We start from the raw sequence: 21,636 nt of genomic DNA, 5'->3' as shown, positions 1-21,636 counted from the left end.
AAGATACCCCCTGAAGGTTATCAGAAAAAATAAGGGAATAAAAATAATCTAAGTTTCAATTTTTGGTACAGCAGTTCTAATCCTGCCTGTGTCTAATGCAGCCTAGTATCTCTCAGTTAATCTGAAAATATCCTTGATAAACTCTGAAAAGTTTCACAAAAGCTGAAGCTATTGAAGAGTGACGACCAGCTGTCCAAAGACTTGAAGTGGTTCAAAGAAAAGTGATAAAACTAGTATGCGGTTAGAAGAGGCTTTGATTATGTCTGGATGGGCTGGACTGGGCTTCAATGCCAACTCCAGTAGTTGGGGAATAAGACCAGTGCCAGGCAGACTTATACAGGATATGCCTTGAAAATAGCAAGGACAGACCAAGACCAAATATGTATATGATATACACTTCTCCCTCCCTATTCGCGGGGGTTAGGGGCAGAGCCGGCCCGTGAATAGGGCAAAATCACAAATAACTTTTGGCCAGCTCTGACCCACCCCCGGACCTTAGCCGGTGGTCTAGTAGTGACGCGGAGCAGGAGCGATCTTCCTACACTCCTGCCCCATGCAGAGCCATGCTGCTGAGTTCCCATGGTCTCATGAGACTACAAGAGGAACTCCCTGTTGTAGTCTCGTGAGATCACAGGAACTCACAGCACAGCTCTGCATGGGGGAGGAGTGTAGGAAGCTCGCACCTGCCCCACGTCACCGCTAGACCACCAGGTAAGGTCCATGCTCCAATCACCCCCACGCCACCTCCGATCGCCCCCCACTGCCTCTGATCGCCTCCCTCCGCCTCCGATCGCCCCCCCGCCACCTCTGATCTCTTTCCTCTGCCTCCGATCACCGACCCGCCACATCTTATTGCCTCCCCCTGCCTCTGATCACCTCCCCCCCTGCTGCCTCTGATCGCCTCCCTCCAAGTCCTGGGGTTGTTTTTTTCCGATGCCAATGATTCTCAGGGGGGGAGGGGCTGGGGAAAAAAATGTGGATAATCGAAACCGCGAATAGGGAGGAGGAAGTGTATTCCTTTTCATGTACAAGGCTGCAGTGTGAATACAAGGAAATCTTTTTATGGCCCTCAGAGCTTTAAGTTTATACATACTACCGTCTTGTAAACTGCCTTGACTTTGCTCAGACTGGGTATTAAACAAAAATTAATTCTAACAGTGATTCTACAACACTTCAAAGATATATTTTAGAAAATCACTTTATTTTGGATTGTCAACAGCAAATTCCACAAATTAAACACTTCGTTTACTGGTCTTTCTCTTAATTGTCAAAGCCACTGGATGCTGGTGGTTTTTTGTGGTTTTTTTTTTGGGGGGGTGGGATCTCAGACCTCCTAGCTCTGCTTCCTGATTTTCCGGGCCACCGCTACAAGCTCCAATTCATACGGCTTTCCAGCTGTGTTCTTCAACCATTCTCCTTACCTGTTTTGGTTTGTTTCCTCCCAGATTCAGGGGGTGTCTACTTGTGCTGGACATACAGGGCCTTCTTGTTTTTCCATTCCTGAACATCTGGTTTTTACCCGGTTGTTTTTCCCCTGAGTGATGGTTCAGACGTTTTTTCTCACCCATCTCATTTTCTTTACTGTTTCTTTTTCCGTATCCGTTTTCCTGTCTGTGTTTCTTTGGGGTACTTTTTGACTCCAATCTTCTAAGAGTGTTTTTTTTTTCAGATTGTTTCAATCTTCCACATGTTGTTTCTTTGGAACAATAGGCATTCTCCTGTTTCTGTTATGCCACGGGTCGGACTACATTCCTGTACTCCTCAGTGGTCTTTTGTTTTCCAGTGGTACCAGGCGAGGGCTTGTCTCAAAGCTTATATATCTTTTATCTCCTCTAGTCTCTACGGAGGTTCCCTTTTTTATTTGTTATCTCCTTACATGGTCTTCATGCTTGCTGCATCTTTTTTCTGTCTGGGGGGTTCATATGGGCATTCTACAGCCTCAGGGTCTTTTGACTGCCAGGCATCGGAAGTCCAACGCAGGCAGGGATCGTGAGAGGAGCCACCGCCGTGTCTTTCAACTAAAAAATACATTAAGGCAAGGCGAGCAGGGAGCAGGCCAGACCGAACAGCAGCACAGAAAACAGGGAGCAAGGCAGAACTTAAAACATAAAACTTTAGGCCAGCGAGTGTGTTTAGACAAAAACCTTGGCAGAATTATTAGTAAGTTTAAAGTTGCCGCGGCGGGGATCGTGAGAGGAGCCGCCGCTGCGTCTTTGAACTTAAAAATACAATCCGAAAGGACATTAAGGGATCAGGGAGCACAAAGAACTTTAGAAAAGATGTTCCTAAGCAATTTATTTATAGAAAACAACACCTTCTGGTGTGCGAGTGTTCTTACAGGGAAACGGAATCCTAAGCGCGCATGCGCACTGTTGCCTGCTGGGGCCCTACAGCTCACGGAAAACAGGAGCACGCAGGTAAGAGTGCGCATGTGCGGCTTAGGGTTTTATTATATTAGATTACTGAGGAATTCTGTACAGTTGCCACCTGGTCCTCAGTTCATACCTTCACTTCTCACTACTGTCTGGAGTCTTTCTCCAGACGGGATGGGCACTTGGGCCATTATGTTTTACAATTGTATTTTCAGTTCATAGACAACCCCGCGAAAGACAAAGGCGCGCGCCGACAACTGAGCGCAAGACGGAGGCACGCGCCGAAGAAAATTACAGTTTTTAGGGGCTCCGACGGGGGTTTTTGTTGGGGAGCCCCCCCAGTTTACTTAATAGAGATTGCGCCGGCGTTGTGGGGGGTTTGGGGGATTGTAACCCTCCACATTTTACTGTAAACTTCACTTTTTCCCTAAAAACAGGGAAAAAGTGAAGTTTTCAGTAAAATGTGGAGGGTTACAACCCCCAAACCCCCCACAACGCCCCCACAATGCGGCGCAATCTCTATTAAGTAAAGTGGGAGGGTTCCCCCCCCACGCCCCCCCCCCCGTCGGAGCCCTAAAAACAGTAATTTTCTGCGGCGCGCGCCTTTGTCCCGGCGCGCTTTTGACCTGACACCGTATTTTCTTTGGCCAATTCTCCTACCATCCCATCTCTGTTAGCTTGGAAGTCATCCATCAGTGAGAATATGCTGCTTGCTTGTCCTGGGATAAAGCACAGTTACTTACCGTAACAGGTGTTATCCAGGGACAGCAGGCAGATATTCTCACAACCCACCCACCTCCCCGGGTTGGCTTCTTAGCTGGCTTATCTTAACTTAGGGACTGCGCGCCTACATTGGGCAGGAAGGCGCATGCGCGGTGTGGGCATCAAGAACTTTTTCAAGTTCTTGAAGTGTCCGTACCGGGGCTCCGTCAGTGACTTCACCCAGCAATGAAAATATCTGCCTGCTGTCCCTGGATAACACCTGTTACAGTAAGTAACTGTGCTTTCATGCTGCATGGTATATCTTTTCCTTATATCATCATTGCTTCAGCCATCTAGCTCTGACCTACTAGAACTTGTTTGTAATTTCTTCAGCAAAGAGTGTTTGGAAGCATAGTACTTGGGGACAGATTATTTTTTGCAGTGGCAGCTCCAGTCATTTAGAATTCACTTCAATTTGAGATCCAGGAACTTTATGATTTTAAGTAGTTTCAGAAAGGGTTAAGGCATTTTTGTTTGGACAGATTTTGAAGATCGATTTACAACTTTCTATAATTATTATTCATGCATCATGCATATTTTGTTTAGTAATGTTATAATTTTTAATTGATTTTAGTTTTGTTTGTTGTATGTTTTGAATTTGATTAATAATGTTTTTTTTTCTTTTCTTTTTTGTAAACTGTCTATATCCCTGGAGAGTAGAGTCTTACAAAGCTATCATATAAATAAATATAAAATATTGTACTGTCCAGAAAATATATTTTTATATGCACAATTTATTTATAGGCCACCCTCCACAACAAATTTTTAAGGCATTACTCACACATAAAATATTAGTAAACAAAGCTCCTGCATTCTTAGAAAGATTTCTAATATCATATATTCCCACAAAATCCTTAAGATCTGAAGAAAAATCTTTGCTAGTAGTCACTCGTTAAAATTCATTTATTCAAGGAGGGATGTGATTTTTTTTCCCCCCTGTTACAGCCCCTCAAATTTAGAATTCGCTCCCGATCAACATAAGAGAAGAAAAATTACTCAGCAAGTTTAAAAGTCTCCTAAAAAGTTGGCTTTTTAAGGACGCTTTTAACTGATTCATTTAAATTTTATGATTTTACATTGGTCTAAGAATACTACCAAGTGAAAATTAAGTGGGTAACGTTCCCCAACCTCTTGTTTCATTACCTATCCCTTTTTATTTGTTTTTGAATTGTATGTAAGCCACTTTTTTTTCGCCTCCCTTTTTCAAACGTATTATTGTCCTGTTTTTTAATTTTTATTTTAACCTAATTTTTAACTAAGGGCTCCTTTTATCAAACCGCGCTAGCGGTTTAACACGCGTAATAGCGCGCGTTAAACCACCGGCCTCGCTAGCCGCTAACGCCTGCCTTGAGCAGGCGGTAGTTTTTTGGCCATCGCTTAATTAAAAGTCGCGCACGCTAACCCCACTAACACGGCTTGATAAAAGGAGTCCTAAATGTAAATTGCATTGGATTTGGATTTTGCGATCAAATCAAATATTTTAAATAAACTTGAAACTTGAATAATAATCGTAGACTTAAGAGAGAAAATAAAACAGAAAAGTTCACACAAAACACAAAAAATCTTCCTTGGGACAGAAGAAATCCGATGATTGTGCTCTTTTGACTTTTGTCTATTGTAATACAGTATTTGCACTTCATCATACCTAAGCTTGTTTAAACCATACTGGCAAGAAGGTGCCAACAGAATCAGCAGCCAGATGGAAAGATGTCTAAATAGATCTTGTTGAAGTAGAAATGAAACCCACATATAAAGACTGACTAGTGAAATAGTTGTATGTTTTTTGCTATATAGAATTTTAACTGTGTATTCAAGGTGGGGTGTAGGAGGTAAATGCTCTGTTTTTGCCTGTTTGTTTTTAGTTCATTGTAATCATTGAATGTGCTGTTGTTAAACTTCTAGGTTCTTTAATGTACTTGAACGAAGCCACTCTTCTTCACAATATCAAAGTTCGATACAGTAAGGACAAAATTTATGTAAGTACTGTATATTCTTAAGTGTTGCATTTAGGGGACTTTATCAATAGAAAATCCATTGAGTGGTGTTGGAACTTGGAAGATAAATTGCATCTCTTGATTATTTTCAAATTAGACATTTTGTTTTTCAAAGAATTAAGAGGCCTTATTAATCTTATGTAAGCCACAATGATTCTCAGTTGACATTTGCGGGGTATAAGAAACAATATGGTATAGTTTGAATAGGTGGTTTTTGATAGCTCAGGCAGTAAAGGGTTAATTCTATAAATGGGCGTCCTGATTGTAGGCAGCAGTAGGCATCCTACCGTTGTCTGTCAGCCAATTGGACACATGTTTTTCGAAAAGACCTATCTGAGTTAGGTGGCCTACAGTTTAGGTATTTTCATGGGTCTAGGGAAATGCATAGGGACACCTAAGCTCACCCAAGGCTGGGCATGGTTTCGCCCGGAAGTGGACTCTGGTGAGTTTAAGCGGCATTCCAGTTGTCTGAAATGTAGGCCAGCAAAATGCTGGCCTACATTTCAAATGGATGCAGCCACTGATCTAATCATGGCAAGGAAACCTCCCTGCCACGATTAGTTGAGCGACCACAGCAGGAATCCCCCCTCCTCCTTGGAAAGTCGGTCAACAGGATGGATGTCCACTCCCTCCCGCTGGAACCCACCGCCCACCCACCGAGGTAAGTCTGACAGGAGGGATGCCCACTCTTTACTGCTGACAATTTTCTGGAATACAATCGTAATAGCTAATAAATATATATCAAACACGTATTGTAGATAATAGTTAATAGCAGGGAATCATTCAGGCCACATAAACTCGAATTGTTGACAGGACATACAATGTATGAGAAATCATAATACAACGGAGAAAAATAAACCTCAATTGTGGAAGGCTGGGACTACACAAGTACCCAAACCTAAGCACATCATCACGGGTTTATAAAAAAACTCCGTATACATGTAAATCAATAAATGAATCAATCACTTCCTTTCATACTTCTAAAGAAAAATTTAGGGATGAGGACATTAATACCACATTGGGACATAGGCCATGTGGTCATTGTTCTAATTGTAATATAATGGTCACTGTTTCTAATTTCATTAACCCGAATAATGGTAAGAACTATATTTTACATCATTCTTCTTCATGTCAATCTATGAACATCGTGTATGCAATTCAATGTCCATGTGACCTACTATACATAGGTCAAACGTCACGTACTCTTAACTGTGAGACTAACAGAGCACAAAAGTTGTCTGAATACTCGAAAATTGACAGCTCCTATAGTTGCTCATTGTATTCAATGTGGGCATAGATTTGAAAATTTGAAGTGTTGGGTGATTGAGAAAATGCCTCCCTCTCAGAGAAGAGGAGACATCAGAAGAGTGTTGTGGCAGAAGGAGCAACAATGGATTAACCGATTACAAACTTTAGAACCGCTCGGTTTAAATACTGTCTATGAATGGCAACCTTTCTTCTGAATCTGAAATCCATTATTTTATATTTAATTTTTCATTATATGGGGTTTTATAGGAGCCGGTGTTTAGCCTATCACGCATCACGTTTAGTGATGACGTCACGTCGCCCGGTTCGTCTGTCTTTTTATTCGAGCCGGGCGCGTCTCACAGTCCCAGTACCATTTTGAGAGGAGCCGGCTTCACTATTGTTTGGTTATAAGAAGCGAGGAGACATCTTGATACTGCATAGATCCCCTGAAGTAGCCTTTCCAGGCGAAACAGAAAGCCTTTTCTGTCGGGACCAGGAGCTTAAAGCCTCTTTTGAAGTTCTACACCTTCAGATGAGTGTATTTTTCCTTGATTGTGACGTTTTGCTCCACGCCTCCACAAACCGTCTACATAAGTGAATGAGCTGTAGCCCTCGCCATTAATGTAGTTAAGTTTGGGTTTCTGGTCACCACTATTTGAACACGAATAATGCATTGAACTTTGTACACATAGCTGTTACTACAAAAAGCTTCTGAAAAATTTGATTCTGTATGAAAGGAAGTGATTGATTCATTTATTGATTTACATGTATACGGAGTTTTTTTATAAACCCGTGATGATGTGCTTAGGTTTGGGTACTTGTGTAGTCCCAGCCTTCCACAATTGAGGTTTATTTTTCTCCGTTGTATTATGATTTCTCATACATTGTATGTCCTGTCAGCAATTCGAGTTTATGTGGCCTGAATGAATCCCTGCTATTAACTATTATCTACAATACGTGTTTGATATATTCACTCTTTACTGCTGCCATCCCCAGAACTGGAACCCCCCACCCTGTACCTTTTAGTTGAATGTCCAGCCGGAGGGATGCTTACACCCTTCAGCTGGTTGTCCCATCACTCCAAAATGGCAGGCCTTCTCCTTCCCAGTTCATTCTAGGATGTACTGGGGAGGGTCTAAGGCTCTGATTAGCTCAGATGCCTAACCGACTCGGCCAACTGGAGTCTTAGGCCACTCCCACTGCATCCCAGGATGCACTGAGAAGGAGGCATATGACTCTGGTTGGCCCAGATGTCTAAGGCGGCTCCAATGGGAGGGGCCTTAGCACCTGAGCCAAGCCTTAGGCACCTCCTTGGTATATCCTAGAATGCAATGGGAAGGGAAGGCCTGCCATTTTGAAATGGTAGGCCAGCTGGAGGGTGTGAGCGTCCCTCCAGCCAGATAGTCAACTAAAAGGTACGGTGAGGGGGGGTGTTTGAGGGTAAAGTTAGGGGTATGGGGGGTGTTGGCAGGAGGGTGTGGGCATCCCTCCTGCCCTGCTTGTCTTGGAGGGGGGCGACTCCAGGCAGGGGGGGAGTTATTTCATAAGTGGGGGTTGGGGAGTTCTGGCGGGAGGGAATGGGCAACCCTCCTGCTGGCTGAGTTTGCTTGGGGGTTTGGGAGTTCTCTGCTGCAGCTGCTTAGCTGATCGTTCCAGGAAGGTTTCCTTGCTGGGATCAGGTGGGATTCTCTAACCAGTGCCTGTGGCACCCAGCCAGTTAGAGAATTGGGCATCTGTCCTTTAGGGCAGTCACAACTCTGTATAAGACACTGGTGTGTGATTCTCAACCACTTCTTAGGCGACTGAAGAAACTGGCATCTGTTACAGAATTTCCCCCTAAAAACCTGAATTATTTTTATACGGGATTCTAGAAAATGGATCATTTATCCTATCTCATAAATATCTGAAGTGCTGGGGGAGGTATTCCAAGTTTATTTGAATATGGAAATTTTTGGCTGGCAATATTTTTTTTTTTTTCTCATATTACATTCACATATTAAAGTCTGCACAGTCAAAAACCAGACTTGTCTAAAATGGTATACAACAATCAAAATGGTATACAACAAAAAATCAAAATGAAAACACAATTTTATTTATTTATTCATTCATTCAAAAAAATTATATCCCGCTACATCCATTATTTCTTTAAATTTGTTGCATACTCAGTTGAAGAATTTAGAGTGCATGCCATCCCAAACAAGAATAAATAAGGTATACTTAGGGCTAGATTCACTAAGCAAACTGATCGTGTACCGATCGGTTTGCGAGCCCTTTGCGACCCCGACCCGATTCACTAACCTTACTCCCGATCCGATCCGCGCATGCAAATGAGGGGGAACGGCATGCAAAGTAGGAAAGGTTGCGATTCACAAAACATTTTCAGTAGCACCGACTGGGCTGGCTGATCAAAAAAGAAGCGACTGCTGGGGACCAGTCGCTCACGTCCTTTCCTCCTGCAGCCCTGAAAATGTAAAAACCGCCCTGCTCTTGCTACCCTGACTCTCCCACTCTTGCCTCCCTGGCTCTCCTTACTCTTGCTGCCCCAAGTTAGTGGAGTCTGCTGAACTAGAAGAGAGGGAAAAGGAGAGCTGAAAGCAGAATAAACGACTTCGGAAAAGGCAGAGAGAAAACAAAAGAAGCTTGCAATACAATAAGCACAGGGCAGGATTACATATGATGAACTGGTTCTCCCACTAGCACTACGGCCCGGACAGTGGGAAAGGAAAAGGATCATCTCCACTACCACCAACCCCCACTCCCCCCCGGGCCAGGATCACTGGAGGCAGCAGCGGGGGAGGGGCTCATTTCAACTCTAGCGATCCCAGAGCCATATTTCGCTTGAGAGATTGGTGGGATGAGAAAAAAGCAAGGGGAAACGGTTTTGTTCTCCTGCCGGATTCACATGCACCCCGTCAACGTGGACCGATCATCTTTTCACTGCTGCGTCCATACTGAACGCTGTGCAAGCCTGCACAGGAGCTGCCTCCCATTTAAACAGAGCTGCAAAAGAAAACAGGAATCACGTTCCCCACAGCGCGGAGAGCATGCGCAGACCATCTATAGGCAAAGAAGATGGTCTGCGCATGCGTTAGGATCGCTCTTCTGCAATCCGTGGGGTTGGTAAGGGGCAGGCGTCTGATCACTTCATTTGCATGAAGACGCTGTAGTGAATTGGTCGCCCGCTAAGACTCGGCCCCGGATCGCCAATGTATCCCAAAGGTAGGTGAGCGTTAGTGAATTTGGGCCTTAAATCTCTCAGTGAAGCTAACCAAACTGCAGATTGGTGAGTCACTCTTTCATGTGGTAGGATTATCCTTTTATTTATTTAATTAGTTTTCTATCCTTTTCTCCCCAAGCTCAAAACAAGTTAAGGGATCCTTTTACTAAGTGGTGGTAAAAAGTGGACTTAGCATGCCCTTAGGTGGGGTTTTCCTGCTTGCTAAGACTAATTGCTTGTGCCTACTACCTATGGAGAATTCAGGAAATGCCTGAAAACACATCTATTCCTGAAATACTTAGGAAACCAACCTATTCAATCTTAGTCCTTAACAACCGAGCGCAAGAACCACTAAATCTGTACTTTGTTTATTCATTCAATCTGTAATTTTGTTTATTCACTCAATCTGTAACATTGCTAATCATTGTAAACCGCATAGAACTTCATGGTCCTGCGGTATATAAACTGTTGTTGTTATTATTATTATTTCTACCACAGCTGGAAATTGGCTGATTTTTCCATTAGTATGCAGTGATTAGCAAAAATTATACATGGGTCCTTACCATCACCCATTGTGCTAATTAGCGTGTACTGATGTGGCTTTGATAACTGATTCACACTGTCATGCTCACTCTCCACTCGCCCCCTAGACACGCCCCTCTGAGAAAAATTTAGGGATTTTTTTTTTTATATAATGCATAGTTGGTTTTTGCACATTGGAATTTTACCACAGGATGATTCTGCACTAGCAAGAAAGCACCTAGAATGGAGCACATGGTTTTGTAAAGTTTTCTTGGTGAGGGTGGGGAGGGGGGGTATGGGGATTGATGGGTTATAGAAGATTTAACATACTGTTTTATCTTTCCTTATATATTTTCTTTCATCCATTGAATCTTATTGATGGTCATAACAAAATGATGCAAGAAAAAAGTATTATAAGTACATCACCATATCCACATTAAAAAAGGAGGGAAAATGAATGGATATCTGTTCTAACTTTAAGAAGGGCTGATATATTTTAGAGATAGGATCTAAATTTACCTGGAGAGCGTTGGTATTCATTTGCTCTGGATAAAGCTGTCTGTATAAGAAAACTTTTATAAATAGTGGTCTTAACGTTACGTACATAACTTTCCCATGTAAGTTTGCACTTATATAACATGCATTGCTATCTTTATGTGGCCTTTCTGCCAAATATTGCATGTACCCAGCTTTAATGGTGCACCAGCCGCTTTGTGATTATAGTATTTGGCCAATAGCTCAATTACCAATAAAAGAAACTTCTCTTTTCTTCATTATTTATAAACCAAGTAAATGCTGCTCCTTTGGCACCTCCTGGCTCAGGTGACAGGTTTAATCTTTTATATTGATATCAGTTTTCCTAATGTACTTAATTCAGTCTGACCACATTAAGGAGCTAGTCTTGCCATCTGCTTTAGCAATGACAGCTGTAAGATAGAAAGGAAACAAGAGGCCTGCAATAGGTGCTGTGTTTCCTACTGCTGCAAGAGTCTGAGCTAAGGAAAGAAAATTAAATTATTTCCTTGGTCCTATAAACAAAACAAAAGAGGAAAAATTGAAAATGGAAGCATGCTGACTGGCTAGCCGCATGAAGAGTTATAGGACATACCTATCAGTTGGGTGATGCAACCTGGCTGTGGCGTGGCTTTTAATAGACGAAGGAGACTTTCTGAGATGGTGACTCCTGACTCACATTTTCTTAGGTTAGGTTGATAACCTTCATGATTTTCTAGTACTTTGGTATTCATTCTAATTCCTTGGGGCCTAACAGATCAGTTTTTCAGGATATCTCTAGCCTCCAAGAATTGGGAGTGAAGACTAAGGTTCTAAGGAACACTCATAATTTGGGCTTCCTGATGGAACTTTCTTATTTTAAAATGTAAGTTTTGCCAGCAATAGAAGATACCACTGCCTTAAAACGTGTTGACACATGCAGTGATACTGTAAAATTTAAGTGTAAACTTGGCATGCCACACCTAAGTATGCCCATGCTTTGCCTACCACATGTCCGGTAGTTTGTCTGGAACAGTTTATGGTATGGCATAGTATGGAGTATAGTATTAGTTAGGCCTATTTTTTAATAGTAGCTCTCAAGCAACCAGAAATTACATTTATCCAGCATCTATCAATTCCCATGGGTGCTGGTTATCTGAGAGTCTACTGTGTAGTTTATTTCAGCTTGTTAGCTTGTGTAAATAGATCTGGAAGGACAGGGAATAATTTTTCAATTTAGGACCACAAGGCAGCAAATAGTGTATTAGAATGTTGTACTAAACTTCATTGCATAGTATTTTAACGCATGGGTTAAAAATATTTTTTATGCTTTGGTACAGAAAACTTATGGCATTATAAAAGAGGAAGCTATCATCGAAAAAAATAGCTTACACCACCATGATAATATGCAGTCGGTTGCTGCATCATGAGTAAAATATCTCTCTTCCTTTCAGTGCATAAGCAGGGATTGGCTCACACACTGATAGAAAGGGAGACATTTTAAAGAAAATGACCAGCCAGGGTCCTCAACTAGAAGATGATTGAAACCATTTTTGTTTTAAATGTTTCAGTTGAAACCAAAACTGTGGATGAAATTTTCCACTTGGTTTTAACTGAAACTGTTGACTGAACAGGAACAGCTCTCTCAAAGAGGAGCCCCCACCTCCTGAACAAAAGGATCACCCCCCAGGTCTACTGTACAACCACTAGCAGTCTAGTGTCTAGTCAGGGCAACAGTGATCATTAGTCGCTCCTGCCTGTTCCAGCTCCAATCTCAAAATAGTTATTTTGAACTCCAGTAACAATCATGGCTTGGGCAGGAGCTCCTGCCCTGACTTGACACTGTCAGGTGTTTGTACCTAGGCCCTGGGATGGCGGGATTGTGGTTGGGTCTATGATGGAACTAATTCATATCTTAATTGTTTTAGTATTGTACTTATGATATGTATATGTGGTGTATTTATATGATTCACTGATTGTCCAGCTTTTCTTGATGTAAACTGCCTAGAACTCATTGATATGGCAGTATACAAAAATAAAGTTCATTATTATTATTATTATTTTGGGTGAAACGGAAACAAGACTGAATACGGATTTCCTGCCAGTTTCAGCACCGAAACCAAAATTCAGTTTTGTCCTGAAACCTCAATCTCCAAAAGTTTCTTTGGTGACCCAGTGGTTCTGGCCCCCACTCCCAATCTGACACTCTCAAACCCCTCATTACAATTTCCAAACACTCCCAAGCCCAGGTTGACAGGGAAGGGTTCAGTCCAACACTGGAGGCTTGGAAGTTGAGGGTGTCTGAGCCAGGGTGACTCCTATAGGCACTTATGCATCTCCCCACCTCTGTAATTGGAAGGCAAGAGTGATGCACACTCAACATCTTTCCTTATACCTAGGGGTCAGGCACTGCCATTTTGGAAGACAGCAATGCCAGAAGCAGGAGCAAGTGGGAATCATTCCTGACTCCTAACTTTGAGGAGAATTGGAGAATCTGGTGGGGTCTTATTGAACCATCAGTGTATTATTTTGTATTGTCAGGGGGAGGTGGTTGGGGGTTGGGATGCCCAGTAGAACTACTGGGGATCTTGGATAATTTGAGGTAAAGTGCCACAATTCATCTCAGATTACCCTTCTACTCTAGCCCTGCGTGGCATAAAGATTCAGGTCTATATGAGAAGAGTAAAAAAGATTTGTCCTGCATTTTAGCACAGTTTTTTGTTTTTGCATCAGGAGCAATTTTTGTTCATCAATTTGCATGTATTTTTTCTGCTTACTGTTGTACCCTATATTGTAGTGATTTTACCACTAATTTTGCTGGGCTAAAATGTTTTACTGTATAGGGAATAAGATTAGCAGGAGAAAATTGTGCATTGAATAACATATGTCCAAGAACCTATGAAGCAGAGTAACAGAAATATAACACTGAGTTGGATAGGTATGGATAATTTAAATTCTGTATCGCCTGGTAGACCAGTATAGTTCCTTTATGGATGGGTATTATACCTCACTTCTATCAGCAGGTGGAGACTGAGATCAAACTTGTATTTCAGTATAGCTTCCCCTCTACTAATCCAGTCTTCCTCAGTCTCTGGTAGCAGGTAGTAAGGATTTTCGGCTCCCCTCTAAGTATTGTTGGAACTTTGTTTTTGGACTCCTGGTTCCCCTTTTGTGCCGGATAGAGCTTGGACAGGTTCTGTTTGGGGATCTGTCCAACCTCGGGGGTGTAAAACCCAGCAGGTCTTGTGTTGGGTCCCTCCCCCCCACCTTCCTCACCTCCCCATATTTTTGTAGAGGTGCCTCAGCAGGCAGCCTGGCCCCTTGGTTGGTTAGCTCTCCAGCTTGAGAGCTGTGGAGTCTGTTCCGATTGAAAAAAAAAAGTGTGTCGGTCTACAGGACTCATTTCCATGTAAAACTGCCTGTTTATTTGTGTTTTTCACAACTAACCGGCTCTTTTTCTTTCAGCTAGGACGTTTTCTGGCACAATGAGCACTTTTAAAGGGCAAAACTGCTCATTGTGATCCATACATGAGGTACTCGCAGCCGGCCTGAGCAAGCATTGTGCAGGCCGGAGCAGTGGGGCAGTCTCGTTGGCAGCGGATGCCCGTGTCCAGGGCACCCCAATGATGGTGCCTTGCGAGTTGGTTTCGGATCGCGGGGAAGCCCGGTTTCCCCCGATGCTCATGTAGAGGGCTCCCCAGCTGCCAATGGTCCGGGAGAAAAGATTCTCTTATCGCCGGTCCGGCTGGGGATTCCCTTTTCGCGTTGGTCAGTTCCTAGGCCTCAGTGTCAGGAAAGTCCCAGACTTTTCAGATGTGGTAGCCTTCAGGAACTCCAATTTTGGCGGTTTCGGATCCATTTTCGGCGGGAACCTCCTTCTTCTCAGTTACCTCAGGTAACCTTCCCCCTGTTCTGAAAATACAGGGGCAAGGTATAACAGGGTCCCCTACTGGGGCAGGGAGTCCCTTGGGTCTGCCGGGGGTTTTTCCCCATGAATTTAAGCTAGCACTTTGTAAATCTTATGGCGGCAGGAGGTTCCATGTCCACTCCGGGGGGGTCTCGGGGGGGGAGGGGGTGTTTACCCTCGACATCTTCCCTGGCGCGGCCCCACACAGCGGCGGTTTTGCCCCCCTCTACTCCTCTCATCCAAAGGTTGGAGAGCTCAGTGTATAGCTCACTCAGCTCAGGGCACCTGGTCCATGGAGGAGGCTTCTTGGTCGATCAATGTCTTGGAGACCAGAGCCATCCGTCTGGCGTTCTGTCGGACAATGCCATGGCTGTGGTCTATGTCGATCATCAGGGGGCACCAGGAGCACTTTGGTGGCACAGGAGGTAACTCTGCTCATGGTCTGGGCAGAGTCGCACCTTCATGAAATATCAGCATCCCACATAGCCGGTGTGGAGAATGTTCAGGCGAACTTCCTGAGTCGTCAGGTGCTAGATCCCGGAGAGTGGTGTCTAAGCCAGGTGGCTTTTCAGTTGATAGTGCAGTCTTGGGGTCAGCCCCAAAATTCCCTGCTTCTTCAGTCGTCACAAAGATGGTCAGGCCAAGGGCCTGGATGCTCTGGTTCAACCCTGGCCAACGGAGGGGCTGTTGTATGTATGCCCACCGTGGCTATTAGTGGGCAGAGTTCTTCTCCAGATAATTCGCCATTATCTGGGCCTCGTGGCTCTGGTGGCTCCGGATTGGCCTCGATCATGGTATGTGGATCTGGTGAGGCATCTGGTGGCAGATTCTCTTCCTCCATCTCTCTTGGACGACCTTCTGACTCAGGGTCTCATTCCAATGTTCAATCCGGGTCCCTTTTGTCTTATGGCTTGGCTCTTGAAAGGGGTCGCCTAGGTAAGAAGAGGTATTCAGATAAAGTGATTTCAACTCTCTTGGGGTCCCGGAGGCTTTCCACCTCTCAGGCTTATGTGAGGGTTTGGCGTCTATTTGAGGAGTGGTGTGATGCGTATGGAGTTGTCTCTTTTCATGCTTCCCTGCCTAACATCTTAGAGTTCTTGCAGGATGGCCTGGTTAGGGGACTGGCTTGGTCTTCTCTCCGTGTTCAGCTTGCGGCCTTGTCAGTATTTTGGGGGTTAGTGAAAGGTCAGTGTTTGACTGCCAATCCTGGTGTGATTCGCTGCTTCTGGGCAGCCAAGTTGCTCAGGCCTCCCTTGCGGCCCTCTGTTCCTTCTTGGGATCTGAATCTGGTTCTGTCAGTTCTAGTGCGCCCTCCTTTTGAACCGTTGGGCGACTGCTCTTTGAAGGACCTTACTCTTAAAGCGGTCTTCTTGGTGGCCATTACTTCAACTAGACGTGTTTCTGAGCTGCAGGCTTTCTCTTGTAGGGCTCCTTTTCTGGAGTTTTTCTAGGGAGTGGGTTGTCTTGAGGCCTGTTCCTTCTTTTTTGCCAAAAGTAGTTTCTCCTTTTCATGTCAATCAATCTGTAGTCCTCCCGGTGTTGGGTAGTTGGGAGGGCTCTTCTGAGCAACGACAGCTGCGCAAGTTGGCTGTCAGTCGGGTCCTTCGTTCTTTTGTGCAGAGGACTCAGGAGATCAAAAAAATCAATCATCTCTTTGTCCTTCTAGTGGGTCCTCGTAAGGGGGAAGGCGCTTCTAAGGCTACTATTGCGCGCTGGATCAAAGAGACTATTGCTTCTGCTTATCTTCTGAAGCAGAAGCTTGTTCCAGAATTTCTCAAGGCTCATTCCACTAGGGGTCAGGCAGTTTCTTGGGCTGAGTCCTTTCTAGTGCCTCCAGTGGATATTTGCAAGGCTGCAGTTTGGTCTTCTCTGTATTCCTTTGTCAGACAGTACTGTGTGGATGTTCAAGTGCATTGGGACACGGTTTTTGGTGAACGTGTTCCGGTGTCGGTGATACAGAAGCAGAAATTAGGTTCTTACCTGCTAATTTTCTTTCTGTTTGCCTGTAGACCGGTATAGTTCCCACCCTATTTGTCTTTGTGCGGTGATTGCGGGTTTTTGCTCGTGTGCAGATTTTGAATTTTTCTACGGGTTCTAGTATTTTTCTAGGGCCGGGGAGAATTAAGAACAGCGGCGTTGGCTCAGCTAATTTAGCTGGTGAGCTGTGGGGATGTTTTATTTTCCCGGATAAAGTTCTAAACATGTTCCAACAGTTGTTTCCGGATGTTTGTTATTTTTCCACTCCTGTTCGGAGCGTATTTTACTGTTTTCAGTTAAGAATTTTCCTATGTTCTGTTTGGCTATTTGGCAGACTGGATTAGTAGAGGGGAAACTATACTGATATACAAGTTTGATCTCGGTCTCTACCTGCTGGTAGCAGTGAGGTATAATACCCATCCATAAAGGAACTATACCGGTCTACAGGCTAACAGAAAGAAAATTAGCAGGTAAGAACATAATTTCTCCTTATTCAGGTGATCATTAGATAAAGATATTGAAAATATTTTAGTAACAGCATTTATTGATTTTCATGTTTATTTAGTGCTTCCTTATTTCCCTTCAACAAGTTAATCAGAGTGGTTTACATAATATTACAATTTAAAAACAGTCAATTATATGAAAGCGAGAACAGAAAAAACAGAAAAGAAGAACAAAGCTAGAAGAAAGACAGTGTAACTCAATAAAAGTAGAAGCAGAGTAGAAAGTGAGAAACAAAGAGAAAAGAAACATAATTCATCTGCCTAGTGAACTGCTGGTTCTTTGAAGACAAGCAAGCATAATATTCTCATATGTAGGTGACTTTATCCATGGAACCTGGTACAGACACAATCACTTTAAATCTTTTTAGGCAATGTCCACACTGCAAGTGTGCAGGTGCCTTGCTGCTCGACATCGGTACATGGGACCATCAATTCTAAGTTTTCATTGGACCTGAGAAGCTCTGTTTTCAGTCTCTCCTCTGCATATCAAAATCTTTGAAGCTTTTTTGTGCCTTCCTGGTATTATTTTCTTTTTTTTTTTTTTTTTCAAAATTCTTAATTTTTATCATTTTTTGGTAATTTTATTGAGTTAAATTTGATCAACCTCTGAATTTTTGGGCTTTGGGCCACTTTGAGACCTTTTTCCTCTCAGGGAGTGTTAACGTTTTTTGGTAGATTTTTCACTTGAGCTACCCAGACCATCGAGCATTTTTACTTTGCATCGGCTGTTTTTTCCCTCCATGTCAAAGTGGGTGCCAAATGGCTTTAAGAAGTGTACTCGATGTAATTTGGATCATTTCAAACTCTGACCCCCCATAATTGGTGTATTCAGTGTCTGGGTCCTGACCATCTGGACATTCATTGTGATCTCTATGTATGCAAAAGAGGCCACTAAGGGCCCGATTCTTTAAATAGCACTTAACTGGTAGGCACAGTTGTCAGTCATCTGTTAGGCATCCTTGACATAGACGGCAGTATTTTAAGCCATGTTTTACCTAGCCTAATTTACCAGTGCCTAACTGTGACGCCTAACAATGCCTAAGTCAACCATGCCTATTCTCCACACCTAACTACGTCTACCTGAAAGGTAGGCATCATTAAGCGTCATAGGACACCTCACTGATATCCATGCACAACCTAAATTGGCAATTAAAATTATTTTTTAATGGGTTTTTAATTGTGTGGCAATTACCATGCCATTTAACCCATTAAAAAACAAGTTGCACATAGATTTTAGTTAGATGTCGATAAGCATTTGTGATTAGGGCGCTGTGTATATAGAATCAGGCCCTAAAAGCCCAAAAGATCCAGTGTGGAAAAACATTTTGATTCGACATTGAGCATAGCAGGAGATTTGGGATCAGATACTACCAACAATACTAAAAAGAGCTGTGATGCACTCCCTACTGAAAAAGAGCTCCCTTGATGAAGACAAGCTCAAAAACTACCAACCAGTCTAACAATCCTTTCCTGACAAAACTTATAGAACAGACAGCCTGTGTTCAACTCAACGATTGGCTAATTGAAAGTAATTAACTAGACCCATGTCAGTCTGGCCGCAGACCTGGTTATGGAGCAAAGTCAGTTCTTGTGCTCCTTCTTCTTCTGGTGTCTAGTGTATTAATAAGTGGAGGGTCTTTTGGAATTGAAGTGTATATTAATTTCCCTCTACTGCTCCTATTGAGTTAGTGAGTGTCCCTTCTTGATGATCCATACAGAAACCGTGATCCCCATCTGCTTCGATACTAGTGTTGCTGGATTTTTCAGCAGCCTTCAATACTATGGATCATACTGTTATACTTACAAGACTAGCAGAAACAGGTACTAAACTGTATCTGAAACACAATATTTACATGGTTCAAATTCTATTTGCAGACAGACTACAATTGATTCTGTTCAGTGCACTTTGGGCACCTTGGACACTGAACTGTGGTGTGCCAAAGGGGTCCATACAACCTCGAGGATTGGATTTGATGACTATCATCCTAGCATTTGCTAGCAGTCAGCATTTTCAGTTGGCCTAACCAATGTCAGCAAAGGCCTATGGGAAAACATTTTGGGGGGTCTAACCTTACAGTGACCACTGGTCTGTGCCAATTTTTAAAGTGCTCAATACCTTTAATTTGGTCTTGTCTGGATATAAAAAAAATTAAAAGTTTGTTATTTTCTTTAATTTTTTTTTCTAGTTTACTGCAGTACTAACTATATTAGACCATCTTCCAATAAGATGAAGAAGTCTCTTTGATGTTTTTCTTTTTCTTATGAGACTTGTGATCTATACAATGAAGCTTGGTTAGAAATGTTAAATGAATGATGTTTTTTGCCCATGATTCATATGTTTTCTTTCTTCACAGACTTATGTGGCCAACATACTGATAGCAGTGAATCCATACTTTGATGTACCTAAACTTTATACTTCAGAAACCATTAAAAAGTATCAGGGGAAATCCCTTGGAACATTACCACCACATGTATATGCAATAGGTAGGTGACTAGTGATATATTTATTTCACTACTCATCACCCGTGTACCTGGAGAGGTACTTAAGGGTGATGAGATACAACAAAATAATCATGATGATAATCTTATGAAGTGGACTCTGGTCCTTGAGAGCTCATGCCTTAATAAATTGGTTAATTTTTAAAGTGTTACCTGCTTCTGTCAATCAGAATATAAAGTTACAAGAAAACTGGTCATCCTATTAACATCGTGGCAATAAAATGAGTATTCCCCTTTTTATTGAAAAATTTCTTACTCCCAACATTCTGTGTGAGTTACAAAATTACATTCACAATTAAAATTTCAATAATACTTATAAGACATATTGTACAAATAATACCTACTGGTAAACATCAATTCAGCTTCCTTATAGAACTGTCAAGTAGAAAAAAATAATTCTGAGAAATATCGCACAAACAATTCAGTTTTTAACAGTTTCCTAAAACTTAATAGTGTAGACGCTTTCTTTACTTCGAGTGGTAGGGCATTCCATAACGCGCCTTGAACTGCTATCATGGAATGACGACAACTCCCTAGTATCACCTGCTTAAATCAGGACACTTCAAAACAGTGTTCCTCGGATCACAACTTCCTAGTTGGTTGATATTAAAAAAGAAGACTAACTGCTATCGGTTGTTGTGTATGTATCAACTTGTAGATCAAACAGAGCATTTTAAATTCAATTCAAGCAGAGATGGGCAACCAATGCAACTGGAGCAATATTGGTGTTATATGCTCAAACTTGGTAGCACCAACAATCAATCATGCCGTGCCTGAACTACATATTTTGGTAAACCCAAATAAAGGGCACTGCAATAGTCAAGAATCAGTGTCAATATTGCACTTCCGTCATCTTTTCTCCTTAGGAAGGGAAAATGGGGTGATAGTTTTCAAAATAGTACTTTATTGGTATAGGGCTGATTGAGAGGAGAAGGCTAAAGATGATGTTGAATGGAGGGGGGATGGCTGTGCTATTGGCTAATTATATGTATCATTGATCATTTAATAATGTACATATGTTGGTTTGAACTTTTCTTATAAAGCAAGTCATTAAGCAGGATAAATCGAAAACCACATAAATTGCCTAAAAAGATTAGCAATTTGATTTTTGGCAGTCTTGAGACTTCCTATTTGAGTAATTTAAGAGTTTTTTTCAAGGATGATACTGAAGAAGCGGCCTATGCCTTTTTCATGGACAGCATATTTTAATGTACAGTATCTTGGTTTGTCCACCAAAAAGTATACTGTACAGGTAATGTGTTCTCAGACAAAAGATGGACTGCTGTATTTTGCACAATTTGCAGTCTATGGATCAATTTCTGGGGCAGTTTGTGGCATAAGAGCTTCCTGATTTTAGTATAAACAGATCCCCTCCTTTTGATAAACCATACTTGACTAGAAATTTGATAGAATTGGTTTACACCAAAAATTGAGATCCTGGATGTTTCTGCAAAAACCTTTTTTCTTTTTACCTCTATTATTACATTTGTTCTCCCACCAACTCCATGTGCTTGCCTTTTTTGCTGTTCCTGTGCCCCCCTTAACCCAATGTTCCAGCTGCTACTGTTGTCTTTGTATACTATCTTTGTGAGGAAGAAAAAAAAAATGTCATTTTGTGGAACGTTCAAAGATCTGTAACACAGTGAACATGTCTAAGAATAGATATTAGGAGAGATCAATAATTTCTCTACCTGCAATGACTTTAACCCCTTTTAACATAATTCTTCTGTTTGACCTTCAAACCAAGATGTCACAGCTTCCTTGACATCTTCATCACTTGAAAAACTCTGTCCATGGACAGATTTCTTCAAAACTTGAAACAAGAAATAAGCTGAAGGAGTCAAGTTGGGACTGTAGAGTGGATGGTTCAGCTGCTGAAATATACATTCTCGAATGGCAGCCTGTAAATATCAAGGCAGGTACACTGGTGCATTGTCGTGGAGAAGCAGTACACTTGCTATGAGTTAGTCCTTATCTTTTGTCCTTGATTGACTCCCACAAAGCGATCATTCTGTTATTTCCTTTCTGGAATCCAAGCTCTAGGTGTTCAATCCCTTCCTGCAATTTGGGAGTTGCAGAAATCCAAACACTTTTATGAGCATGTGCACCTCCTACCTTAGAGAGTGAATTAGAGCCCCCTACA

At 42.4% G+C, this 21,636-nt stretch overlaps 1 protein-coding gene across 11 annotated transcripts in view; it reads left to right on the top strand.

The window, feature by feature from the left end:
• Nucleotides 1-21,636, top strand: part of MYO6 (myosin VI) — a 426,976-nt gene that overhangs the window by 117,580 nt on the left and 287,760 nt on the right. For all 11 annotated transcript variants that reach the window (XM_033936483.1, XM_033936482.1, XM_033936481.1 and 8 more), the window contains 2 exons: nucleotides 5,037-5,110; nucleotides 19,349-19,478. In XM_033936483.1, the coding sequence (XP_033792374.1) occupies nucleotides 5,037-5,110; nucleotides 19,349-19,478 (204 nt within the window). The remainder of the gene's footprint in view (nucleotides 1-5,036; nucleotides 5,111-19,348; nucleotides 19,479-21,636) is intronic.

Source organism: Geotrypetes seraphini, chromosome 3, assembly GCF_902459505.1.
Source record: "Geotrypetes seraphini chromosome 3, aGeoSer1.1, whole genome shotgun sequence".
NCBI classification, from domain to species: domain Eukaryota; kingdom Metazoa; phylum Chordata; class Amphibia; order Gymnophiona; family Dermophiidae; genus Geotrypetes; species Geotrypetes seraphini.
Note: the sequence above shows the minus strand (reverse complement) of the source record. Positions and strands in the feature narration are given on the sequence as shown.